Source organism: Heliconius melpomene, chromosome 2 (assembly GCF_056956725.1).
Source record: "Heliconius melpomene rosina isolate 202511_hmr_F chromosome 2, ASM5695672v1, whole genome shotgun sequence".
NCBI classification, from domain to species: Eukaryota; Metazoa; Arthropoda; class Insecta; order Lepidoptera; family Nymphalidae; genus Heliconius; species Heliconius melpomene.
The window spans coordinates 4,858,669-4,880,021 of NC_140390.1; the positions used below are offsets into that span (position 1 = coordinate 4,858,669).

At 32.8% G+C, this 21,353-nt stretch overlaps 1 protein-coding gene across 1 annotated transcript; it reads right to left on the minus strand.

Annotated features, from left to right (window-relative positions):
- Positions 1 to 1,077: 1,077 nt before the first annotated feature.
- LOC146540503 (nardilysin-like) lies at positions 1,078 to 21,228 on the minus strand. The gene is made up of 24 exons (XM_085205957.1): positions 20,983 to 21,228; positions 20,530 to 20,737; positions 16,070 to 16,210; positions 15,583 to 15,751; positions 13,561 to 13,769; positions 13,084 to 13,254; positions 12,566 to 12,687; positions 12,047 to 12,167; positions 11,675 to 11,752; positions 11,049 to 11,189; positions 10,535 to 10,664; positions 9,968 to 10,226; positions 9,698 to 9,832; positions 9,232 to 9,280; positions 8,744 to 8,845; positions 8,431 to 8,558; positions 8,016 to 8,145; positions 7,534 to 7,638; positions 6,692 to 6,835; positions 5,570 to 5,706; positions 5,078 to 5,222; positions 4,595 to 4,657; positions 2,672 to 2,773; positions 1,078 to 2,286 (listed from the first exon to the last, which is right to left on the minus strand). Exons 1-24 carry the CDS (start codon positions 21,210 to 21,212, stop codon positions 2,089 to 2,091), a joined length of 3,417 nt encoding a protein of 1,138 aa, XP_085062083.1. The 5' UTR covers positions 21,213 to 21,228; the 3' UTR covers positions 1,078 to 2,088.
- Positions 21,229 to 21,353: the final 125 nt, after the last annotated feature.

A 21,353-nucleotide genomic window follows, 5' to 3' on the forward strand; every position in this document is an offset into this window, starting at 1 on the left:
AATCTTTGTACTTATTTGTTTATTGGAGGCCCCCTCCAACCTCAAACTTCCTCTTAAGTAGATACTATGCGTTTATGCGGATTTGGAGGCCCCCCAGGACCCGAGGCCCGGGGCGGACCGCCCCTGCCGCCCCCCCCTTAGTCCGCCACTGCTCTGAATGCGTCAGTATAAAAGTAAACAACATTGTTATATTACATGAATAATTCATAACTATTTTAATTTTCAATTTACCTTTAGTTCTTCATAAATTCGTTCTGGTGGTCCAATCTGTGTCAACATTCATATATATGACAATATAGCTTCAAGCACGTGATAGCACAAAAAACATTACTCTATATTAACAATATCTAATTAAAAAATATCATTATTTTCTTATAATAAATATATTGCAATTGTTAATATAATATTATTTTTAAATAATAATTATTATTTGCATTCTTCGCTTGGTTACAATGTCATAAGGACAAGACAAAAAGTGGGGCATGGAATGTCTTAACACTAGTTTCCTCCTGCCTACAAAAATTATATAAAAATCTTCATAATTATTTCTTGAATACCCATCGACATGATTAAGTACATTTTTAGTAAGAACTTAGTAGTAAGAACTTGTACGGATAACAGGTTGTACATAGAAATGTAATATATGCCACATTCTGTATTGTCCATGTAGATACGTAGCGCCGATACACTTAGCGACCTAGCGGACCCGGCTTCGCCCGCTTGAACTATAAGAACATTTATTAAATATATTTATGAAATTATTTTCAGTTTTCAATAGGATTGGTAAGAAAATAAAAACCTAAATAATCAAAACAAGCCTAAAAGAATGATAAGTAGACAAATTTCGAAAGAATAGAAAAAATATCTAACTAATTAAAATGAACAAAAATAATAAGTAAACGTAACCATAAACTTGAACTTAGACTACGTGATGCTACAGCGATACTTGCGCAAGCAGGGGACGGCTCTGAGAGACGGTCACATCCAAATTGTAGACTAATTATTTTTGAAATCTATTATATTGCAGTTTCTTTCATTCTTTAAAATATATATAATGTGAAAATTAAACAAAACATCTGATATTGCGAAAATATTTTGATTTCTTGTTCAAATGATAAGTCGATCAAACAAAATCACATTCTACAAAACAAATACCAGTAAAGTACATAAAATGCTTAAAATAATAGTAAAATGTGTAACATGTTAAACTATAATTTCAATATTCAGTATAAAAGTAAAATTTTAAATCATTAATATAATAATAATATATATTTATCCTGTTTATTACTTTTGAACACATGTCAATTGCGTATACAAAATTTACTTTTGCTGTTTCATTTTATATAAATATTAAATAAGTATTTTGAGTCAAAACCCATATTTTAGTATTAAAATTAAATGATTTTAAGCATCTTTTAACATATAGTACAACCATTCAAAAACGTCTAAAGTTAATTCTACATACTATGTAACTCAGACTATATTATAATATATAATCTAATTAATTAATTAATAAATTTCTATTTTATATTTATTGTAAGTATCAACATCATAAGTCACATGCACACAAAAATAAACAGCTTTCCAATAATTTTAAAATATTAGAAATATTTAATATGAACGAATAAAAAAAAATTTACAATAACTCAAAAACGGACGTACAAAGTAGTAATGTTACGAATTTATATTAAAAATTCGCGAATGCGCGAATAATATTTTTTTTTATTTTAGTCCTGTTCACGCCACAGTGTTTTTTTACTTCTAAGCTCAAATAGGTTCATTGTTATTTAGTAAAAATCCGATTCTTAAATCTTATTATCCAAAGTACAAATAAATATGTAAAACAAATGATAAAGTAAATATAAAGTCTATTATGTGATTACAATTATTAGTTATATTATTAGATATTCATATAATATTTCTAATGAAATTAAAGGATTTTTTTATTATATAATCAACCTAATATATTAAAGAAGAATTTTTTTTTATCACTAGTATAAAATGTATTTACGAAGCGTACATATGTTTTTTTTGTATATTTTTAAACTAATATTTAAATATACATATTCGGATATAATATATATTCTATCAGCACTGAGTCAATTCAACTTTAGGAACATTAATAATAGGTAAATTCTTCTTGAATTCGTCGATATCCTTGATGGAATCCGTTTCGTCTTCTTGTAGGTCTCCGGAATCGCTGCCGTCTAAATAATGAAGCGTCAAATTCTTTGGTTCTGTATTCTCTGCTATTTCATTATCATCTTTAGGTTTGTTTCCGACAATCTGAATTAGAAAATCATTGAAAATTTTAATATTACTAGAAGCCGTCAAAACACAGCGTCTGGTGGTAAGCGCGTTGTGGGTTCGACTCCCACTCGAAGTTGAATTTTTAGTTTCTCGCTCGGATAAAGATTCAAGCCGCGGCGTTGAGTTGCGCCACTCATCATATTATGTCTCTAAAATTTGATGGAAAGCGAGGATCGACGAGTTTATTTTATTAACACATTCAATTAATTTTATAATTATATTTATCCATTTTAATTTATAAAAATATATTTTTTTTAATAATTGAGTGTGGCCTCTGAACAAATAATTAGTTCAATTATTATAGAATTAGTGTTTTATATAATTTGTGAACTTTTATTTTCATAAAAAATATAATTATTACCTGAACAGAAAGTTTCCTAAACAGCGTTTTATTACCAGTGGAGAAGTGGCTTTCGATCCAATTCTTAACGTCCGCGATTCTCACTTGCTGTATTGCCTCAGCCTATAATAATAATATAAGCGCAATAAATACTTTTAAAACTTCGACAAAAATAATAAAATAAAATATTTTTAATAACATACAATATACATTGTTTTGTCATCACCACTTTAAATGAGACCACAGTTTTAACTTCTCTATAAAAAGAGATTATGCCAAAAATGAAAAAATAATATTTTCAAACAAAATAACTGATAAAATTATCATCGTAAAATAAAACACCATTTGTAAGGAACGACGCACGCAGACATAAACCCATCAAAGGGACACCGCCGCAAACGCCTCAATCCGAAATCGAGCCGTAGGTATTGGCGGCAAAGTTCAAAGTTGTTTAACCTTAAGTAGTATTAATGTAGTAGTAAGTGTTTACGTTACTGGTATCTATTCGTAACTGCGTCAAACGTTATACAGTACGGATAAATAGTGTGAAATTTAAAAAAGTCCTACGTCTAAGCTGTGATCTTAATTATTTTTTTTAAGTATGGGTTTGAAATATTTTTCCCTATAAACTGCTCCCGTAAAAGGAGCGCAAACGCTTTCATCCATATTATATATATATATATATATATATATATATATATATATATATATATATATATATATATATATATATATATATATATATATATATACATATACATATATATATATATACATATACATATATATATATATACTAGCGGCCCGCCCGCGGCTTCGCCTGCGATATTATTAATTTCTGTCTCCATGAGTAGTACATACGAGTAGTACATACTCGTACGTCCTATAAGTGACGTCCATGCAAAATTTGTTACTCCTAGAATTTGCAGTAACTAAGTTTCATACTAACTTTCAACCCCAAAAACAACCCCTTAGAAGTCTAATATTGCAAATTCCCGTCTTAGCGAGCACCTACGTCCTATAAGTAACTCCTATGCAAAATTTGAGATTCCTAGCACTAGTTTCTGAGATTTCGTGATGAGTGAGTGACCTTTCGATTTTATATATATAGATTAACTATTATACCTTGGCCTATAAATAAAAAAAAAAAGAAATCACACATTAAACTTTAAAAAGCTTTTCAATTGTATATACATTTTTAAAGTGCTATTGCACACTTATATTGCCTTCAAAACGAATGATTGTAAACCCTTTGGATTATTTTTAAAATAATAAAAAACGAAATCAAAATCGGTTCATCTGTTTGGGAGCTACAAACAGACAGTGCCGGTTTTAGCATTACCGGCGCCCTGGGCGAAATTTTTTCGGCGCCCCCTAACTACATTTCAATAATATACAAAAAAATAATGACAAAAACTAATAAAATTTCACTTCTTTCTATCTGCGAACTCTTTTATTAGGCATTCAAAGTCTATGTTTTCTGCTATTTTATTTTCAAAGTTGTTAAGATGACTTTGTTTTTTTTTTAGATATCAAAAACGACGATGACTTTGTTTTTTTTTAGATATCAAAAACAACGACGATGACTTTGTTTTTTTTTAGATCTTAGACCATTTTAAAGGGCATCAAGTCCCTTAAGCCGCACCAAAAATACCCTAGCTACGCCACTGCAGCGAGGAGACATCTTTGCGCAAAGCGCCCTTTTTATCCGGCGCCCCTGGGCGGTCGCCCAGCCTCGCCCTACCCTAACGCCGCTAGTGCAAACAGAAATACAAATAAACACACAGACTCGTAAAGCTTATAACATAACCCTTTATTTGCGTTAGGGTTAAAAATAAAATACGGTGTTTGGACATCTAATATGATAAATTAATAAAAAAGACAGAAAATGGCAAAAGTTGTGATATATAATTTATGTGTTTTATGTCAAAATAGTGCAATTACCTCAATAAACAGCCTTTGGAACTGGTACTCTTGGCTTACGATCTCACGCCAATTTCTTTCAACCTGCAAATTTGATGGCAATTTCTATATTATGCAAATAAATCAAAAGATATAAATGAATTTATAATTTATCCTAATAATAACTTTTCTATTTTTCCTGCTGTAACAAAATCTAGTCATATTTTCGTGGCTAACTAATGGCGTCAAGTTACACTAATGTCTGTGCAATTGAATAAAGTAATGCTTAGTAATACATAGTAAAAAAAAGATTTCAAACAATTTATATAATTAGTTATAAGCTATAAATGACAATATAAGAATGACGAGGCCAGTCGCGGTGCAGGCAAACAATGCCATCAGAATTCGGTGGAAACTAGGTTCAATCTTAGGTAGATTGAACCTAGTTTTAATGAAAACCTGAAAAAATACTTTTAATGACAAAATTCACATCGACAATGTAATATTAGTAAGCAAAATAATAACCTCCTCCTTTAGTTCATAATCAGTAGTATGTTTCAATTGCTCGAGGGCGCGCCTCGCCGGCGCCAGCGCTCGTTCGCCGCCGCGACGCGTGTCCCGAGCGAACTTCTTTAGAAACGCCTCTATACGTTGATCTACGTACGACACGCTGTGTGGGAATTGTATATAATGTTATTTTAATTATATTCGATATTTAATATATAAATATATTAAATATCGAATAAAGTGAATTATTGATAATTCAGGGTAGTTTTGAATTAAATTAACCTCAGACTATCCTATAACGTTTTTATTTTAGGGTTAAGTTTATTTAGCTTTAGTTCTCTTGGAAAAAGTTTAAACAAAAGTAAGAAAAATCTTTAAATCAAATCTGCGTACCCATCTACAACTTACTTCGGGCGACCACGACTACGATCACTATAGGGGTGACTATAGGTGTAACACACATGTCGGGTATGGTATAAATTTAAAAAAAAAATAGTGATAAGAACATACCTAAACTTATCCACTTGTGTGTTGACAGTAAGAGAACACCCTAAAACTCCAAAAGTGTATCTCATCATACTGAACACACTGTAGCCAAGCTGTTCTTTTGTACGGAGTGCGTCGAAAGCTGGTTCCTCCATAAGCATCTACATTCATAGATAGAGAAAAAAATCAGTAATAGGTGAAGAAATTCTATGTTTTCAATTTTGTTATACATGCATCTACCAGTATTTTTTTTTCCTCACATATAATAAAACAAAAAAGGTAATAACGATTAGATCACAAACTGTGATCAACGGTGATCAATGAAGTATGGTAATTTACTAAAACGAAATCTTTTACTAATAGTCTTTTACGTTCCTTTGGTCTTATAATTCCCATATAAATTAAATTATGATCATCACTTTATCTCATCACTAACTCATCATGGTTGTTCATCTATCAAAATCCATATATATTATTGACTATATACACAAAGAGATTTATTCAATTCAAACCTATACTTAGTTTCTGAGATTAATGTGTTCAACCAAACAAAATCTTCAGCTTTATAATATTAATATAGATAAAATGCAACTTATCAATAATAAAAACAAATCAAATTTAATTCATCATCATCATCATCATCATCATCATCAGCCTGTCCTCGTCCACTGCTGGACATAGGCCTCTCCAATGGCACGCCACTGAGCTCGATCTTCAGCTCTTCGCATCCAGCCGCTGCCCGCTACTTTGCGAATATCGTCACCCCATCTAGCTGGAGGACGTTCTACGTTACACTTGCCGAGGCGTGGTCTGCACTGTAGAACTAAGCGCGTTCTACGGTCATCGGTTCTGCGGCAAATGTGACCAGCCCATTGCCACTTCAGCCTGCTAATCCTCTCTAAAGGCTATGTCGGATAACTTCATTTTGAATTCGATCCTTCAGAGATATTCCAAGCATAGCCCTTTCCATAGCACGCTGAGCGACTTTAAGCTGGTGGACCAATCGCACTGTCAGTGTCCACGTCTCAGCTCCGTATGTCATAACTGGTAGGACGCACTCATTAAAGACCTTCGTCTTTAGACTTTGCGGTATTGATGACGAAAAGACATCATCACAAATTTAATTCAGAATATCAAAATACATACCATAATAACCTCCAAAGTTGCGGTATCTTTAGGACTAGCTACCTCACCCTGGTAATACGTTGTCACTATACTATTAGTAGATGAGGGGTTAAGACTTGCAACTCGAACACGTTTCTCTCCTAATGGCAACTCGTGTACTTTAATCTATTTAGAAAATATAATAATTTTAGAAAAAAAAAAGAATAACAACATATTATGTTCCACATAGTACTGAAAAAAAAAGTATGAAATTGATATCAAATTTCCAGGTCTACAGTTCCTTGGAACACAGAAAACATTAAGCTCTAAACGTCATAAAAACAGACAAGCGTTTATATATTTTTGGCGAAATTTGACAAAAAGGAAGAATTTAAAGCACAAATAAAAATCTGAAAACTGAAAATCTTAAGTATATCATAGAAAAAAAACTATGACAATCTCATATTTGTATTTCATTTCAAACTTAATAAGTGCAAACTTAACTTTGTCAACTTTTGTAAATTGTATTTCCCTTGACATTAGTACAGAACCTTTGGTAAGCAAGTACGACTTGCACTTGCTTTTTTTAATAGAAAATTTAAAGGTTTGAAACCAATGCCATTTCCCAGTGATCAAGTAGTAGGCGTAGGAAAGGCGTTAATAAACAATACTTGGTAATAAGACCGTAGCAATAGTGCAACAATGGGCCATCGTCGGATGGTAAAAGTATTGGTTGTAGGTTTGATCCCCACTTGGGGGAAATATTGTATTTTAATTAGACGCAACGGAGTGACTCAACTCTATGTTGTCCGACTGTGTAAGGAAAAGCTTCAAGCAGTTCTTATTTGTTTTGTAACAAAAAAATAAAATAAATTATTATTTACCTCAGGCATTTCATCCTCAGACAGTTCCTCCCATTTTATATTTTTATGCACATTCTCAGATATCGTGATAGCTTCATGCCAGGCGAGGTTGCCTTGTATAAGTACCTTAAAAATATTTTTTAATTTTAAATAATAAATCAAGTATAATTTATTAGTATTTATACAAATAGAAGCCATTTTTGCTTATAAAATTATTATATATATTCATTTCCTATAACGATAAAATAAAGAAATAAATAGCAAGATAGCGATGCAGAGGCACAGCTTCTAACTGTAAACGTTACCGTTATAGGTTCAATGTATCATTGACTACTCTCTACTCGTGGGAGTAAATAGCTTTCTTTTCCTCGCCTTGGTAACAAGACAAAGCAAGGCATGGCTTAATGTTTCGAAAAGTTGCAAGAGTGTGGATAAAAGAAAATAAATAATATTTTTCTTCTTATTTATATTGTAATATTGTATAGATATCATACTATTCTCACCTGCAAGTACATTTTTCCTAACAACTTGTTAGTGTATTCTTTCAATTCGGAAAACGTAATATTTTGTATGACGGCGGCTTTGTCCCTGGGAGATATATAGGGCTCCAGAAGTACATTCATCCTGACATCTCTGTAACAAGTATATAATTCAATAAAGTTCAGTAAACAGATTAAATTATAGTCGTTTGTTTTTCTATAAAAAAAAACACTGGCGAAATTTGCGATTGTAATATTAACAGGAAATAAAGTATAAATGTTGAGAACAATGCAATTTTTGAACAAATCAAAAATGAACAAAAAATCATTTTGTAATTTATCTCTTCTTGCAAACAAATGATCCTATAAGGGTTCTTCTTGAGGTACGGAACCCTAAAAATAAAACCTGTCACACTAAAACATAATATATAACACTCACTTGGCCAGCTTATGCGGTTTAATAAGCACGTTGTGGTAGGTCCGCGCGCGCACCTCACGCACCGCCTCAAACAGCTGCGGTGTCAGCCTGCCCGCGCGCATCTCGCGCGACACCAGCTCGACCAGCAGCTGTGGGGAAATGTAAATGGGGGGCTAATCCAGGTTCATGAATACATTTACATTTTTTATCATCTAAAATGTTCGATAATCAACAAATGTCAATAGAATATGAATATGACATAAACCTTTTATAACAACTATTTGACTTATATAGAAAAATATTAAAGTTTTTTTTTTTTTAAATTTGTACTTACATGTAGATTTTGGCTGTAACCGCTCACTTTCAGCGTTAATCCTTTGTCAGAAACATACAACGAATGCGATAAGTCCGCCATAGTCGCCGGGTACACTTCTTCCTGTTACAATTGAAAAAAAAATATATATTTCTACTTACAACATAATTTCTCGTAAAATTACAACACATAACATAAGGCAAAAACAATATAGTAATTAGTAAGTAGTAAGTTCAGGTAATAAAAAAATATAAGTATATATTTAGCTTCACAGCTGTATACCGCATATAACAATGTAGGCAGGGAAACCTTGTGTTAAGACACTCCATTCTCCACCTACCGCCTAATATTTTAAGACATTGCGCGTTGAGTGGCCGATATCAACACCGCGCTTTGTCTTGTTACCAGAGCGAGAAAATAGAAATAATAGATTCCTCCAAGTCGAAATAGAAACCCAATATATTCTAAAGAATAATATATTTTATAACAAATAGAAAAAAAATGCATACCTTGAGTCCTTGTTGTAATACATCAGACCAGAGATCGATGAGACAAGCGCTGAAATTAATAATTGGAATTATAGGTAAATCAAATATAAATAATTAATCAAAAAATTATAACAGTAAATCAAAATATCAAAATTATATTGATTTCGGAGGTACGGGGCACTAGCATGCGACTGTAAACACTATGATTCCCATTCGCGGGAATAAAATATTTATTATTATTATTAATATTTTCATTTCTTAACTCTGGTAAAGAAGTAAAGTGCGGCGTTGAGTTCCGATACTCAATACGCAATGCCTCACACAAACAGGAGAACACTAGGTTCTCTGGTCCCTTCTGCCTACCGTGCAATGTGCGGGATACTGATTCATTTAATTATACAAATATGTATATTTATAAATATGATAAACAAATAATGAGGACATTTATTTACACATATATGTGAAAAAATATAAAAATAAAACTTACTCTCTTGGCGATCTTAAACTGAGCGGAGTAATAAAGTAAAAATACAGTAACGCCGTGGGAAACCGAAACTTAAAATCTGGTTTGTACCACAACTCCATATGACGATTCTTACGTAGTAAATTTGGTTGATCTAATCTGCAAAGTAAAATAATTCAGGATCTTTTAGATAATTTTTTCAATTACAATATGGTCGACCAATCGTAGCCGTCCTGAAGTTAGCTGCGCTGCGTAATTTTTTTATTTTAGATGTTTTATACTATAAATACATACCTAAAATTATTAACCGTCGCTATCAAATCTCCTTGAGACAATACTTTAGTTCTCTTCTCGCTATCAGACACTTTCTTGTGAATATCTTTTACGGAACTATTAACTAAATCAATGCCTAGTCTCTCCGCTTCCTCTAAATACACCGACGATGGCGGTACGAGGTCGAAATTATTTGTTATATATATATTTTTTTCAGGCAAATGAAATTCTTTGTAGGGTTCTATGTTCATCCATCTATTTAACCATGATTTTGGTTTTTCTGTAAGAAGAAAATCAAATATATATATATAATAGATCCATAGATAGCATTCGTTGTGGGTTCGATTCCCACTCAAACCAAACCTGTGCACGAAAATTGTGGCAAAACTTAAGTTACTAATCATAGATCTAAATCTACACTCCCTACTTTGGCCAAGGTGTTTGAAGCATTGCTGTGTCCGTGTATGCACACGGACACAGCAAAAGCCTAGAGCAACAGATAAAGCCTAAAATTTAAAAAAGCCAACTAAATAAAGCGTAAAATTAAAAGCAACAGATAAAGCCTAAAATTAAATATGAAATAAATACCTATTCTCTTATATTCAGTGCCGAACCATTTTTCTTTAGAGTCATAGTGTATCGGCTCCGAGTGCTTGTTGGACAGGATGAGCACGTTGACCATGTCTGCCCTCATACAGTCTAGAAGTTCTGTTATACCCTGAGTAATAATAAAAAATATATATTATCCATCATATTTTTAAATATAGAATATAAATATGAACATATATTTGATTTTGTAAAACATTTTTAAAGTAAATTGAGTGGAATAGCGTAGATCTAATCTGACACGTTAAAAGTTTATGTTTTTATGTAGTTTGTTTTATATATTTCCATTTCTTCGCTCTAGTGTCGAGGTAAAGGGCGGCCGCCACTCAACACTCAATGTCTCCAGTATTCGGCGGAAAGAGGGGAACGGGAGTGTCTTAACTCTAGGTTCCCTCACTCTACTCTGATATATGCATGATAAGGCGTGAAGCTTAAAAAAATATAAATACACACAACATGTATCTCTTACAAATAAATATATAAAAAAAATATTTACCTTAGGATCGAATTTATAATATAATTTATCCCCTGTAATATAATGCTCTGGTGGGAAGAAGTGCATATTTTCCGCCAGCGACTCCACGTAGTCCGCCGGCTGAGACTCCTCTTCGAAACGGAAACTTGTTTCTTCTATTGTCTAAAAATAATTTTATAGCATACAGTACGATCAATGTGAAGTTACCTGTAGATGGTTGCGCAGATTTGGTTTTACGATTATTTTTACTTTCGATTATTTTCTTCCTAAGTTAACAATTCATAAATATTCAGAATTTTAAATATAAAAGTCAATTAGACGTACGTAGGGTATAATATAGCTTTTTCCAAAGTAATCATACAAATTATGGACCTAGTTTTCAAAATTTATTCGCCGGCAAGTTGTGTTTTAATGATAGAGACGTGGCTTAATAGTAGGTTCCCAAGTTCCCTCTGACTATCCTGCTCTGCGCGGGTGTACAACTTGAAGAAAAAAGAAATCTCAATGGGGGTACAAAGTAGTCTCTCTAATCTATTACTATTTTCACCTACTCTGAATGTGTCAGAGATGTATAAAAATAAACAAAATTTATAATAATTTTGTTATAATACTTGAATAACTCATAATTGTTTTCATTTTTAATTTACCTTTAATTCTTCATAAATTTGTTCTGATGGTCCAATCTGCTTCAACATTTGTATATATGAAAATATAGCTTCAAGTACCTGTTGAACACGAAAAATATTACATAACATTAATAATATTTCAAAAATATCCTTATTATAAAAAATATATTACAATTGTTAATACACTATATTTAAATAATAATGATTATTTACATTCTTCGCTTCTTGGTAGATTAAGAACGACGTTGAGTTTAACGTCGCCGTTTAACAATGTCTCAAAAATTAGACGAAAAGTGGGAAACGGAATGTCTTAACAATAAGTTCCCTCTGTCTAACCTGCTAAAAGTGAGATACAGCGAGAAAATAAAAATTAATTATTAGTTGAATACCTACCTCGTCAACATGATCAAGTCCATTTTTAGTAAGAACAACTTGTACTGAGAACAGGCTGTACATAGAAGTGTAATCTATGCCACTTTCTGAATTACCCGTGTAGATACCGAGCGCCCATACTCTACGGTAAATAAAATAAAAAATATTATCATAAATATATAAATTATAGGGTAAATAAATGGGGTCAGAGCGACGGTTGCGGGTTCAATTCGTCGTTAAATCCTACCGCTTAACACGTAATTTTTCGAATTCGAGCGAAACTGAGTGTGTTTACACTAAAAATATTCGCTACACATAAAAAAATAGGTATAGTATATATGCAACATTATAAAATAGAAAGTACATAATTATATTGCAATGCATGATACATAGCTTAAAGCTGTCAAATAAAAGATTAAAGATTCCTGGAAATTTAACTTTTAACAATTTGAATTACAAGGACCTGTTTCCTTGTAAATAAATTAACGAAGCTAAAAATATAAATACTAAAATTATAACAAAGCTAAAATTATAACATACTTTTTCCTTAAATATGACAGTAGGCTACCGCGTCCCTCGTGTCCCAGTAGATGCGACACGTATTGGTGCGGCTTCGATTCGTATTCGGAGAGCAAGGATCTCATGCACCATGTTAAATGTATCTATAAGAAGAATAAAGCAATTAATCTTCCTCTAAATTGTGGAACCATTGCACGAAAGCGAATTAAGGGAATCGAACCCACAATCTGTCACGTTTACATTTACACACTTGTGCCCCTGCGCCATGACTGAATACAATTTATTTTTAATATATTTGTTCATATTTAACATATATCTATGTAAGCAGAGGGAAATAAATATTAGTCAGTCAGGGTTCTCAACATTAAGCATGTTTTAAGCACATTGTGTAGTGTGTACTTTGTGGCAATGCCCTATGCCTTCAGTATTCAGTTATGCCTTTTAAAAAATAATTAGCTGCACAAACAAAACATAAATATAGAAAAAAAATCAATAAAAAAACTAATAAACGTTAAACAATATACTTTGCTTGACTTTACCTCAGTAGTATCGCTGACTGGTTTCATATAATAAATATCTTTGAATTTTGGTGAAACCATTTCTGGTTTAAAAGAGAAATCATTGAAATCATCAGCTGGCAACTTGTTAGTAGGTATTTGTCCGAATGTATTTGAGACATATTTCTCTAGATCTGCAAGGTCCATACGGGCCTGTAAATTATGCATAAATAAAAAAAAGGATTAAATAAAGAAATCATTATAAAAACAAGAATCAAAAAATTCTAGCACTGAAGTAATTTTGATAATTTTAAATAGAAGAATATATATTAAAATATAAATTATTGTAACATCACTTTTTATATTCTATTTTCAATAACATTTTCGGCAATAGTTAAGTTTCATTTTGTAAAGATGTTCATATGTAGCATTCATGCTTAATAATAAACTTTAAAAAAATAGGTTTTAATTTTTTTTTTATTCCAAGTTCTAATAGATAATTTAAAAACATCAAATAACCTGTACAGCCACAGTCATTCTATGGGCGCTATAATGGCGTTTTCTAAACTCATGGGCAGCTTTGTGTAATTTTTCATCATCCTGTATATCGTCGCGTAAGCTACGTAGATTGCCCCAAGTAAATGTGCCAGCTGGGTGTCCGTCCGGGAAAAGGGATGAGAGGAGCTGGTCTTTACGATTTGCATCGGATGGAGACGCTATTGCGAATTCTGTAACACATTTTTTTGTGTTTATTGATCTTTTTTGTAGGTTCGATTCTCACTCGGGACAGTGAATTCCTGGCACACAAGCACAGGTAACAAGGCAAAGCTCGGCGTTTAGTTCTGCTACTCAGCACGCGCGGAATGTCTTAACCATAGAATCTCTCTACCCTGCTGTAGGTGGGTTGAAACTTGAAGCTACAAAAATGTATATTTTGTTGTGTAATTGTGTGTTATTTATTTGTTATATAAAATATAGTTACGACTATTAGAAGCGACGTGACAAAAGTAGTAAATAAATATTAGTTTATTGTATTATCTAAGTGGTGGATTAAATATAAGTTATATTTTCAAGTGAAAAGATTCTAATATTAAGGAAAAAGGCAAGGGGGTAGAGGGTAACAGGTGGGTGTTGAGACGTGTCTGTCCGTGTGTCGTCGTATCTGACGTCACGCAGTAGCGCAGTAGTACGAAGGTATTCGCGAAGCGCCTATTGGCCAGACACGATATATGTCACACGCTTAGCCTCGGATGCCATACTTTAATGTTTCATATCTCAGTCATGTTTGAAGATAGAAAGAAAATAAAAAGAGGATTTCTCGAGTATAATATTTTTTAGATATGTTGAAAACAAAAGACGATGGTGTGACTCTTTTTTTTTTTTTTTTATGGAAGAAGGACAAGGCAAACGAGCGTTCGGGTCACCTGATGATGATCACCGCCGCCCACGACCCCGTGCAGCACCGGAGGAGCTACAGGTGCGTTGCCGGCCTTTAAGGTGGAGATGAGACGCGCTTTTTGAAGGTACCCATATCGTACCGACCTGGAAACACTGCCGCGGGTAGGCCATTCCACAGTTCGGTGGCGCGTGGAAGGAAATTTCTACGAAACCGCACAGTAGTGGAGTGCCACGTATCCAGGTGGTGTGGATGGTATTTAAGTTTGTGACGTACTGTGCGGTTGGAAAATTCGGCGGCAGGTAACAGGTCGAACAGTTCTTCAGAACACTCACCATGAAAAATGCGATAGAGAACGCACAGCGAGGAGACGTTTCTACGCAGAGCCAAAGTGTCAAGCCTTTCACAGCTTACTGGGTCCTTAATAATTCGAACAGCTCTACGTTGTATGCGATCAAATGGGTCAAGCTGATACTGGGGTGCACCGGCCCAGAGATGAGAACAGTACTCCATGTGTGGCCGAACCTGGGCCCTATATAGGGCCAATCGGTGTTTTGGCGTGAAGTACCGTCTCGCTCTATTGATGACCCCCAGTTTCTTCGAGGCCAACTTGGCCTTGCTTTCCAGATGATCGCGATACTGGCAGTCACTCGAAACATTAAGGCCCAATATGCTGATACTGGGCGCGGCTAAAAGGGGAGTATTCTGAAAGACTGGCGATACGATAAATGGGGTTTTTTTAGTGGTTAACGCGCAAACCTGTGTCTTCAGGGGGTTAAATTGGACCAGGTTCTTTTCACCCCATGAAGAGACAATCTCGAGGGACGCCTCAACAGAAGACACAAGTTTATTTCGGTACTGTTCAGCGTTTTCCCGAGAAAGACTTGCGCGGCCGGAGTAAACAGCGTCCACCGTGCTGTCATCTGCATAGCAATGAATGCTAGAATCTTCCAGCATGTCATTGATATGCAGAAGAAACAGCGTGGGGGACAGCACGCAGCCTTGGGGAACGCCAGCGTTCACGGGCATATGATTGGAGCAAAAACCGTCGACAACGACCTTGATGCTGCGCCCAGCAAAAACTCATTGTAAAACTTAAAAGATTACTTTACAATCTTTCTTTCTACATAAATCATTGTTATTACCAGATTCTATAGCTTCTCTTTCGCGTTGCATAGCCTCCTTCTTCATGAGTGGACTTACGAAGAACTGACTGAATATATCCATAGCTTGTGGCAGATGTTTCTCCTGTATCTCGAAGTAAAATGTTGTGACCTCACAATCAGTCGAGGCGTTGTCGGAACCACCCTTTTTCTATGGAAAACGAGTATTAAAAGAAATTTTCATAGTAGTCTTTTATTTATATTAGAAACATATAATGTTGTGTTTACTTCTATACATTCATAAAACAGCGATAAAGTTTTAATAACCTAACAATAATATATAAAGTCAATAAATTAAAATATGAATTACTAGGACTAACACAGGTAAAACTAAAAAAAATTAGCCTAGCCACAATTTTTTCAATATTTAAGTATTAAAATACATTGTGGTATTTCTTAATTTTTTTTTTATTTATACCTTTTATCTAATTGTTATATTAATACAGATTCGATGATATTCTCTATTTACCTTAATAAATGAATCAAATTCATTCTCCTTTGGATATTTCTCGCTGCCCATAAACACCATGTGTTCTACAAAGTGGGCCAATCCCTGTATGTCTGGTGGGTCGCTGTAGCTGCCGACTCCTACAGAAAGAGCACACGCTGCCTAAAAGAAGAAAATATTTTATTGTAAATAAGAGTTTTCTGAGGCCAGTCGGAATCGTCTCAATTTAAAAAAAAACATGTTTTTCAGTTTCACACTGTATCCCGTATGAAGCAGGGTAGGCAGAGGGAGCATAGTGTTAAGACACTCCACTCCCCACTCTGTGCCAAATTCTGAAAGTATTACGTGTTGAGTGGCAGAACTCAACGCCACGCGTTGCCTCGACACCAGAACGAAGAAATTGAAATATAAATTTAAATATTTTATTTACTCGCGTGGGGATCGAACCCACAACCAGTCGCGTTTACAGTCACACTTTGTGCCCCTGCGCAACTACTGGCCTCACGTACCTGACGAAAATGACCGACAATTTTGAACAATAAGTATATTCTATGTCTACTATGGCATTATATCATGCAGTAGACCACATCGAATCCTTATGGTAAAATACAATAGCTGCGAAGAGAAATATACATATATTTACATAGAAATAACTGATATACCTAAACATCAGGGGCGGACTAAGGCCTAGACCTAGGGCCCGTAATTTTTGAGGCCCGAAAATTAGTTTTTTTTTATTTTGTACTTAATTATTTTTATTATTTAACAGAAAAACGTAAATGCATATTATTTTCTTCTTTTTTCTTAGATTCCGATAATTAAATAGAACACACTATATCATTTAAAACCGAAGTACCAAACGCAAAGTACTTCATTACATAATGGCCCGGGATTATAATGTTGCCTAGGGCCCGTTTTAGCCTTAGTTCGCCACTGCTAAACATTATATTAAGTATATACTTAACGTTTAAGTACATAGTTCGTTTTTTACTTTAGAAATAATAATAATAAAATATTATAATTAAACTTCATTGTCTATAATTTATTGTTTTTTTATATACATATTATAAAATTATTTAATACGAAGGATTATCATCCACCTACTTATATCTATTCACGTTAGAAAATTAAGCACGTATTCGAGATGACCTCAGTATTTATTTTAATACATTAACTTGCATGTAGAATAGACTAACGTACTGGTGTATTACTGATTGTTTTTTTTTATTTCTCATTTTTAACATATGATATAAAGTAGGAAATAAATAACGTTTATACGATTTTAGTTCTACAACTATTTTATGCAACCTTCTTTAATTATTTTTTTTATTTAAAAAAAATAATCTATTTTTAAGCCATTTATGTATATTACATAACTTTAAATATCTTATCTATCCAAATTATTTTTGTATATATTATTGTAATAAACCAAGCATTGCGCAGTTCTATATCCGTTTTCGGTTATACTAAGTTAAGTTATTACTAAGGGGGCAAACCCTTTCTTTTTCTAAATCTTTTGTTTTATTTTTAATGAGTCATAACTCAAGATTAACAAAAAACAAATGGAACAAATAAAAATTATATTAAACCAAAAAGTATAGTAACATTTAAATATAAGTATCATTCTGATAAATAAACTACCATCTATCTACCTACAATATTAATAAAAACCAAATCAGGTTCACGCTGTATCCCGCACACAGCAGGGTAAGCAGAGGGAACCTAGTGTTAAGACACACCGTTCCCCACTTTCTGCCGAATTCTGTAGTCATTGCGTGTTGAGTGGCAGAACCAAACGCCGCGCGTTGCCTCGACACCAGAGCGAAGATATGGAAATATAAACGTAAATAAATATTTCACTTCCTCGAGTGGTGATCGAACCCACAACCGTCGCGTTACAGTCACACCTTTAGGCCACTGCGCCACGACGACTAAAATATTAATTTAAACTATAAATTCTAAGCATGGTATCTATATAGTAAAAGTGCTATAAAGTGATGTTAACACCTCATACCGTGTCAAGTGAAAGTTGGTTTAGTAATATCTTGCATCGCTTTCTAGATATTTGTTCAAACTTGTTCTTCATAAATCTAAATATATTGCGTCTTTGGCTAACAACCTGCCAAAGGTATGAAGAGTTAGCATGACTTTGGACTATAAAAAGTTTTAAATATAAATATTTTTTCTTATTGAACTCTACGCTTTATCTCGCATATCTGGCAGAGAGCTACTAGTATTAAGATCAGTTCTCCTATATTCGCCAGAATTCGTTACATTGCGGGTTGAATGGTGGAACTTAAACTAACTTAACTTCCCCCAAATTTTCGCCATTTCGTTTCGTCCCCTTTGAATCCATCGGATTCCCGCTGTCTCTAATGTATGTTTCATTTAATTATATTGCATGAACCTACCTGAATGTTGTAGCTTTTTGTTTATTGGGTGACAAAATATAAAACCCTAAAAATTTGATCATAAACTTTTTACTAATATGTCGGAGAAAGTGAACTTTCAGGAAATACTATATAGGGTAAAACTAGTTGGAAATTACTTTCTCTATCACTTAGTAACAGTTTCTCGACGAACAAAAAAAATCCCACGCACAGCAGGGTAGGCAGAGGAAATCTCATGTTTGTCTTAACTCTTGTTCTTGTCTCCGTCCCCCGTTCTCCGCCGAATTCCGGAGTCATTGCGGGTTGAGTGGCACAACTCAACGCCGCGCTTTGCTTCGACAGAGCGAAGATATGAAAATATTAAATATTTAATGTTCTCGAGTGGGGATGGAACCCACAACCAATCGCTTTTACAGTCCCACACTAGTGACCCTGCGCCACGAATGGCCTCTACACTCACTACTAACTGCATGTTAACTACATCTATAATGTATATAGAACGATTTCAGGATTGAAGGAAAACAATTACCTATATATTTTAATAAGAAATAATAAGATGCACTTTAATATTTCAAATCAATTACTTTTGGAAATATAAATTATAAAATCTAATAAATTTACTATGAACTGTGATAAATTCTAAATATTAATTTATGTAATGAACATGAACATGAAACAGGTTACAAAATATACAATCTTCTATCTTTACTATTATACTGGTACTTGTTTCGGTCTATTTCTTTTGTAGAGTAGCCAATGATGTAACAAACATAGTATGTACAAGAAATTTTATAGTATATAAAAGAATATTGTACTTTATTCTTTTATGCGTAGAAGCTTATGCATAGAAGCAGCTTTCTATAATGTTACAATAAAATCTAAATTATTTATTGTTATTTTTATTAAATAACCAAGTTAGGACAAGTTAAATGTTGAGGATTGGTGGTTTGAATCACTCAAGGGACCATGATATGGATTTTATATGAATGTAGCAAAGTATAATTTTTATGAAGTAAAAATATATGTTCTTTTTAAATATACCCCAGTGTTTTCTAAAATACTTATATGCTATTTTCTTTCCTTTCAGAACAATACTCTTTTCTATATAATACCTGTATAATAAAAGCATCTTCAGCTTCAGAGAGTGGGCCCAGTGTTGTGTTGTGAATTATGATAAAATATGAATATATATGATTGCAGGTCAAACAAAACCTATAAACTAAACTATATAAACTAAGGGGGAATCTTATGAGCATTCCCCTTTAGCCTGGTAGGATATTTTTTAGTATTGGTTTCTACCATGTCACAAGCAATCATATATCTTATGTATGTCATTAAATTTATTTAAATAATAAAAAAACTGCATAATGGAGTTAAGATTTCCATTAAATGTAAAAGATATAATAAATAAGTTTTATTTATGAGATGGAGACATGTTCTATATAAGAATATATGTTTTTTTATATATAAAACTATAAATATGGCCATGATTAGTTTGCTTTCTTACAAAACCAAAGAAATGAAAATAATTCATTCAGCCCAAATGGGGACACAGCTGTTGTGTTAGACATTGTTAAACTGTGCCACAACAACCTTTGAATTGATTAAAATGAAAATGTATAAATAATACTTTGTACTTCATTTAATATAAATAAATGTATAATATACTTTATAGATTACTATAATTTAAATAAAATCATAATCTCAAAATTGATAGGTTTTGTTTATAAATTGGAAAACTTTAAGTTACCAATCATTGACCATGAACCAAACTGCTAGATAATAGGACCACAACAATAATAGTATTTTTCAAGGTTACAAGATACTTGACTAGATCAATGTCTTATTGCATAACTTATACTATATCAAAAGAATTTGACACAGTATTCAATATAAAAAAATATTAAACAATTATTTATTATATTGTATGGAGTTCAAATACTAAAAAAATTACAAAATAATAATAAAATATTGAAAATACTTATATGATATACTTTTATTAAATGAAATGAATTTGAATTTAATATATACTGCAACTCTGACTTTAACTCTATTTAATAGAAGATTTAAAATTACAATAATGTAACTTACCAGCTTTTCCTCATCAAATTCGGCTCTTCTTTTGGTACCATGTTGATCGCTACTAGCAGATTGTACTGATTTACCATCATCACTTTCCTGGTCTGTACTCTCATCTGCACCACTGCTTTCTTCTTCACTTGAACTCTCATTGCTAATGAATGGCCTACTTGGATCTGATATGAGTAGTGCAGTTAGACCATTCTCTAACCTTATTGTTCTACAAAATAATATGCAAACTTGCAGTACAATTCATAACATGATACGCAAATATAGTTTGAATAATATGTGTGGAGTTAAAGATAAACTATACTGCTTTTTGGTTAGGTACTAAAATGCGAATTTTATTCTTCAATTGTAAAAATAAAAAATTGTAATAAAATAATTTGTCATTTGCTTAATATGAAAATAATTTGATTTAATTTTTTAAAAATTATGTCGTTATTCACAAATCTTCATACTCACTTATAAAGCTTTTTATCAGAAACAGATTTAATAGGCTCGGAGAGAACTTCGATTTTCTCCTTTTTACTGCTTATATTTAAAATTGGCTTCGGCCGATTGACTACTTTGACTTCAGGTTTAAATTTAGGAGCTCTGTGAAAATTATTCCTTTTAGACATTGTGATCAAAATCTGTTTATACTGCAAATAGCCAGATGTTATTTGAATGAAGTTGGACAGAAATTTTGTCATTTATTGTGACAAATGACAGTCAACTGACAACTGAGTATAGACAAGCAATTGGTCAAAGAGTTATTTATTTTACCATAAATTATACTTAATTAAGTTTGGCAAGCGTGTAAGCGTACCATAAAGTGTTGTTACAATTACAAT

What these genes read in the sequence shown, in the direction of transcription:
- LOC146540503 (XM_085205957.1), bottom strand. Translation starts at nt 21,212, where the DNA reads ATGACAAAATTTCTGTCCAACTTCATTCAAATAACATCTGGCTATTTG. An exon ending in AATTTGATGAGGAAAAGCTG is followed by an intron (nt 16,211 to 20,529) that starts GTAAGTTACATT and finishes TTCTTCTTTTAG; the next exon opens with GCAGCGTGTGCTCTTTCTGT. An exon ending in TAGGAAAAATGTACTTGCAG is followed by an intron (nt 7,639 to 8,015) that starts GTGAGAATAGTA and finishes AATATTTTTAAG; the next exon opens with GTACTTATACAAGGCAACCT.